The 6271-nt window shown below is 37.8% G+C and overlaps 1 protein-coding gene across 1 annotated transcript; it reads right to left on the bottom strand.

The window, feature by feature from the left end:
• Nucleotides 1-969: 969 nt before the first annotated feature.
• cd2bp2 (CD2 (cytoplasmic tail) binding protein 2) lies at nt 970-5993 on the bottom strand. The gene is made up of 7 exons (XM_028600738.1): nt 5814-5993; nt 5478-5556; nt 4310-4442; nt 3113-3270; nt 2446-3031; nt 2277-2362; nt 970-1261 (listed from the first exon to the last, which is right to left on the bottom strand). The coding sequence occupies exons 2-7, from the start codon at nt 5550-5552 to the stop codon at nt 1151-1153; spliced, it is 1149 nt and encodes a 382-aa protein (XP_028456539.1). The 5' UTR covers nt 5553-5556; nt 5814-5993; the 3' UTR covers nt 970-1150.
• Nucleotides 5994-6271: the final 278 nt, after the last annotated feature.

The following is a 6271-nucleotide window of genomic DNA, read 5'->3' as shown; positions in this document are numbered from 1 at the left end:
CTGACCAATTAGAGAAACCTTTGAGACAGTGTAGGTGAAGGGCGACCAATAGGAGAGCGAAGACAAAAGTCTTCGTTTATGTCCTCGGGTAACCTAGTATCTTTAGACACATATTTTATTAAGCGGAGGCGGTGAATCATAGTTAATTTAACAACATGAATTAAGCGCTCCTCAGTCACAATTAAATTATCGCCAGTGAAAATGTAAGGCTATGTCACATTGAACTGCCTATTATTTTCTCGATTAATTGTTGGTCTACAAAATATCCTAGAGCACAAGGAGCTGTCATTAACAGTCTGGAACCCAATCATATTCAATTTACTATAAATACAAAGAAAGGCAGCACATTCTCACACCTGACAACCTGGGACCATCAATGGGCATTTTTTGCTTGAAGGTGACTTTAATGCAGATTTATTTTCTTTTGATCCCTAATTGTTACACTTTTTATTGTACTGCCAAAATTCACTTGTCTTGTCACTTCTGACACTAAAAACATATTTTGCATACTCAGATTTGAAAGAATATAAACAATTGAATTGGCTCGATATTTTATAAATCCTGTGAGGTAACACTGATTTATTAGTGATGATATATAAAGTAGATATCATCTTACAGTACAAAGGGTATGTAACTGAATTCTTGAAGCTGTGCAGTTAATATATCTATATTATAGTCAACTTAGAACATTGTCTTCATGGCAAACGTACAATTCAATATTGAGGTTTTGGAAAAATGTAGAATTGAGCAAGTACATAAGCTACTACAGTAATATATTTTCCTCTCAACAGTAACACAATATTGAAAATAATTATATTAAATGTCAATGTGCAAATGAATGTAAAGTGGAATTGCCATGTAAACTTCACTAAATTATCAGAATTAAATCTGTTCTCTTCTCAACGAGCCTTAAAATAAACCCACAGTGGGATTTGGTTCTAAGAAAAACAATAACAAGAACAACAAATGGCTGATAGCAACACCACATATATCAGTTATTTATTTAAAAACAATATACAGAAAACAAAGCCCCTGTTAAAATGATAAATTTGCCAGCAAAGCCCTGGGTGAAAAGATTGAAGATTGAGGGCAAAACATGACTGCTGAGAGTGATCATGATGGTTGTGATTCATTTACTGCTGGACATAAATCATGTAAACAGCTCAAAGTCGAGTCTCTTTGAGTTGTAGAACTGAGCTCCATCCTGGTCGACCCTTTTGCAGTAAACACCAGTGCTGAAATAGCCTTCATCCACCCAACCCTGCAAAACAGACAAGAAGAAGATTAAATCCCACCTGGCCAGATTGAGGTTAAAGGTAGAACCAGCCTGCAGCCCAATCATCTTGTAAACATATTGGGATTTACTTCTAAGTTTGCATTAGTATACAGGAGAAAAAACAAAAAAAAAAAAATGGGTAAATGCCTTAATAAAGTTGCTATTTAATTTATCAATATTAGTGCAAGTAATAAGTACGATGATTATACAATTTAAAATACATTCATTTCTACTATAACGATGAGCATAACAAACCTGAACTGTATCCCGATTCTATACTTAAAAACATCACAATTAAACAAAAGTGTTTAAGAATGTACACCTTTCTATATTTTAGTTCTAAGCCCTTGTTAAAATTATAACCTACAATTTTCTATTATTATTTTTTACTATTACAATTTTCTCTTTCTTCATCATTTGTGTGATTGAGATAATAAGCAGGGTGCCAATTCCATACTACATATTTACAATAAACATTCTGTTGAGCAACACGTTTGACAACACATTTGAAAATTGCCACAATCAATTATACACAAGGATATCAGTACACATAATAAATTTGCTTAGTTTTTGACTGTGCTGTTGTTTGACAATATTGTCACACAAGCAAATTCTCGGTTTGGTACGTTTGTGGATGTCATAATCGGTCATCATAGCATTCAGGTATGGACCAAATTAACTGCACTGAGACCAGTATAAAGTGGTCTTGGAAATTTAAACACATACTTGATTCGTCACGTCAACTTATACTAGCTTTGTCACCCCATCATCACCCTGACTGCTACCACCAAGTTTGATCGGATAAGTTTTAACACGTGCTTCCAAATCAGAATGTCAAAACAAAAGCAAAGACTTGGAGCTGATGTCATTGCCTAAGTTGTTCCATATAGATCCATTATATCAAAAGAAAACCATACAATACCAGTTGTACACTGTATCACAAACTCAAGAACTGCTTTTGTTGAAGAACCTTTGATTTTAAGTTGATAGAAGAGAATACCTGCATCTGCTGACTGGTGAAAGGGCCGAAAACCTCTGATTCATCCTTATTTTCCCATTTGTACTCCCACATGACTTCATCACTCACTGAGAAGAAGACAAAACTGGATTAAACAAAACAAGATAGTTGTACTATTGAAGGGAAATGTATACAAGTAACACTAAGCAACCTTTTTCGTCTTCTTCCCTCTCTGATCTGCCTGTATGAGTCTCGTCAAATTTATCTGCAAACATGTCAAGTTCATCTTCTTCTTCATCACTATCACCACCGGGTTTCTTCCCCACAGCTGGTCGCTTGCTCTTCATGCTCTTCATCATATAGGCCAATTTTTCATATGTTTGCTGATATATCTCAAACATCCCAGATCCAACCAATCTGTCAGCTAGTGCTGTGAGCCTGTCAAGCTTTTCTGTATCCCTTTTGGTCTCCTCCGTGGGTTCACTCTGTTCCCTCAGCTTCCCCTTCTTCCTTCCTCCAAGGCCTCCTAGCCGACGGAGTGCTTTGGCAACTGTCTCCCCAGGTAGCAACAGTTCGACCACAGCTTCAGTGAGCTGGTGCTGCGTGTAGGATGCCAGCGGGTCCTCTGCAGGCTCCATCTCCTCCTCCTCTTCTTCTTCTTCATTGTTTTCTCCGCCTGCCTGCTTCTCTTCTCTCTGTTTCTCTTCCTCAGCCTCATCCTCATCCCCAGCTCTGCGTTTACGTTTGGCTCCGAGACCTTTCTTCTTTTGTTTGTAAGGTTGTTCTTTTATTCTCACCTAGAAGAAGTAACTTATATTATTGCACATTCCTTGAAAAGTTTTTAGACATGAAGCAAAAGTCCCTTAAAATACAATTACCCAGTCAATGTTGTCGAGCCAGTTGTCTCTAATCTGTTCTTCCTTTTTGATGAAATAGTTTCCCTCGGAGTCAAAGTATCCTTCCTGCATCTCCTCATCCAGGTTGAAAGGTGTAATAGAAACTCCCTCGTCATAGTCAATTGTGGCTCCCTCTTGGCCTGAAAACATAGTTGGCATGGTCTCAGGTAACATGATTATTGACACTTCATGTTTAGGCAACAACACTATCTTGCCACACTCTAGGCAATTGTATGTAGCAGAAGTGGACAAAAAATATTCAGTGTCAAAGAATTCAGTCTCTTGTTAAGATCTTGCTTCCTTAACACTTGAAAACAAATTTATACTTGTGAAGAATATAATAATAATAATAATAATTTATACTGTTTATTGATCCCCAGTGGGGAAATTCCAATTTACACTGTTTTTGAAATCACTACACACAGGCCTGAAATACACACACACATGCTCAGGACCTATTCATGCACAAATGGAGAGATGTCAGAGTGAGCGGGCTCCCAGTGCTGGACCAGCGCCCTGAGCGGTTGGGGGGGTATGGTGCCTTGCTCAAGAGCACCTGGCAGTGCCCAGGAGGTGAACTGGCATCTCTCCAGCTACCAATCCACACACTGTACTTTGGTCCGTACTGGGACTTGAATCGGCGGCCCTCCAGTTCCCAACCCAACTCCCTACGGACTGAGCTACTGCCACCCTATATCCTGAACTTGCGTATCGGCCGATACCGAGGACCGATCCGATGCCCATGGGTCATATATTTTATTATGTTTTAACAGCTGTATACTACTATCCCTGTATGGATGTGGTATTATTTCTATCTTTGTTGTCTGTCTGGCTCAGGTTAAACTCTTTGTGAAACATGAACAAACACAAACAATGAGTGGCGTAGAACTTTCTTTTATTATGCAGTTTGACAGTCAGTTAAAACGGAAAAAGAACATAAATAAACTACTTTAACGTAGATTTTCTTTAGGGCTTTATTACGTGGTATCGGATCGGTGCATAAACTCTAGTACTTCCCGATACCGATATCAGCGTTTTAGGCAGTATCGGAGCCGATACCGATACTGGTATCGGACCATCTCTAATATTTGAAGTAATATGTCATATCAAAGTAAACAAGACCGGCTCTCTGCCATCTATCACTTCACAGTTACAGTTCAAATAATAAACAAGACATACCCTCCACGTCATCATTGGCCAGAATATCATATTTGCTGCTGCTTTTTGTTTCTTCCCCTTCATCCTCTTCATCACTGTCAAGGGAATGTTTACCCTTAAACCTGGAGCCTGGTCCACTCACAACCTCACAAATCTGGTTCAAGCGTAGATGAAAAAAAAAAAGAAAAATATTACATACATTATATAACATTAAAAGTAATACAGGCAGGCATCCCTTTTCTTACTAGTTTAGTCAGTTATGTCCATTTCCTGACAACATTGTCATTGATTTAGCTGACAAACTCCTCGTTTGAGATAATTTCACTTACATGGAAATCAAGCAGAAATTAAGAAGTCACAGGTGCAATTGTGCAATAAGTTCAGTCGTCACTGGACCAACGGAAATCCAGTGATTACTTGGGTGCTGCTTGTTTTTGTTGTATAAAAAGGTATTTCTTCAGCTTTGACCATTTAGTTGTCAAATTATATGGTTGCAGTGGTGAAATATAACCAAGTAAACTAAATCTGAGGTACTTGTACTTTACTTGAGTATTTCCAATGAATTATACTTTATACTGTTACTCCACTACATCTCAGAGGGAAATATTGTACTTTTTACTCCACTACATTTGTCTGACAGCTTTAGTTGATTTTTAGGTTACAATTAGTCAAACCTTTCCTGCCTGGGGGAAACCATGTATATCCAAATGTTGTGTTTTTTCCAATGAAATGAAGGATGAAGTGTTCCTTTATGTTTTGAGAAAATCATCCAACTTCTTAAGCTAATTAAACTTTTTTTAAAACCTCTTAGATCAGTTGGAAAATGCATCATCACAAAGCTGAAAACATATGACCTTATAGAATATGATGCATTGTTGTAAATTAAACTACCCAACAAAAGGAGTTAGAATTACTACTAATTATTAGAAAGCTACAGCAGTAAATGCACCATAAACTGCACCATACTTTTCATTTCGCGGATACTACTTAAATACTTATACTTAAATGCAGGTTTTGAACGCAGGACTTTCACTTGTGCTGGAATATTTTCAGTGTGGTAAAGGATCTGAATACTTCTTCCACCAATGGTTGTATAGTTAGTTACATCTCTTACTGACTGACCAGTGATCTAATTAGATGTCCCGTTTCTGAAACAATGTAAACGGGACAGTGCTAACATTGAGGTTACCTTTTTGTTTGGTAGTTCTTCATCCAGCTCTAACACCCCGTCCCCGTCCTCAAATGTTACTTTCCTCTTCGGCATGGTGCTACGGAAGGCAAGACAGTGACTCTTTTATTCCTCAAACGCAACTAATAGCGAGTGGCTTTATAACACTTTTCCTGAGTAGATTATTATAACGTCGTGAATATGAGCGGTTACCACAGAGCTCATGTTAGCATTGTTGCTACAAATGTTAGCCAACAACAGCGCATGCAAAACAAATAATGCAGTTATCACAGTCCAAACTCTAGTTAGAGGTAATATTACATGTAGTTAACTGATACAGTGTAACCTGTATATTACCTTGGTGTGAAATTATACAAACAAGGCGAAAAAACTGATATGTAGCTGGGAAATGTGCCAAAACTTGGTAAAAAAAATAATTCAAGCGACGTTCGTTTTCGTTTCTTCTTCGCTTGTTTTCTTCTTCTCCTCTTTTTTTAGGTATGTGCGTTGCTGGCCAAAGCAGTAATACCGTATTACTAATACGGCGCATTACCGCCGCCACCTGGTCAGGAATGTAGCGAGGATTTTATAGAAGATATGTTCGAATCACATTGAACTGCAGCGTTCTCCACAGCACTTGATGCAGACTGTGTGGAGACATCCTGCACAGTATAAAAAAGGCCCTGTAAATCTCTTCACCTTGGACTCTTTTAGATTATGAATTCCTTGAGGATTAAAAGGATGCGTGTCAAAAATAGATTCAACAAGCAAAGAAATGTAGCAGCACTTTAAAAAAAAAAGTTATGTAATTATTT

The sequence above is a fragment of the Perca flavescens genome, chromosome 15 (assembly GCF_004354835.1).
Source record: "Perca flavescens isolate YP-PL-M2 chromosome 15, PFLA_1.0, whole genome shotgun sequence".
NCBI lineage: Eukaryota > Metazoa > Chordata > Actinopteri > Perciformes > Percidae > Perca > Perca flavescens.
The sequence above is the reverse complement of the archived record's forward strand: the minus strand, read 5'-3'. Positions and strand labels throughout refer to the sequence as shown.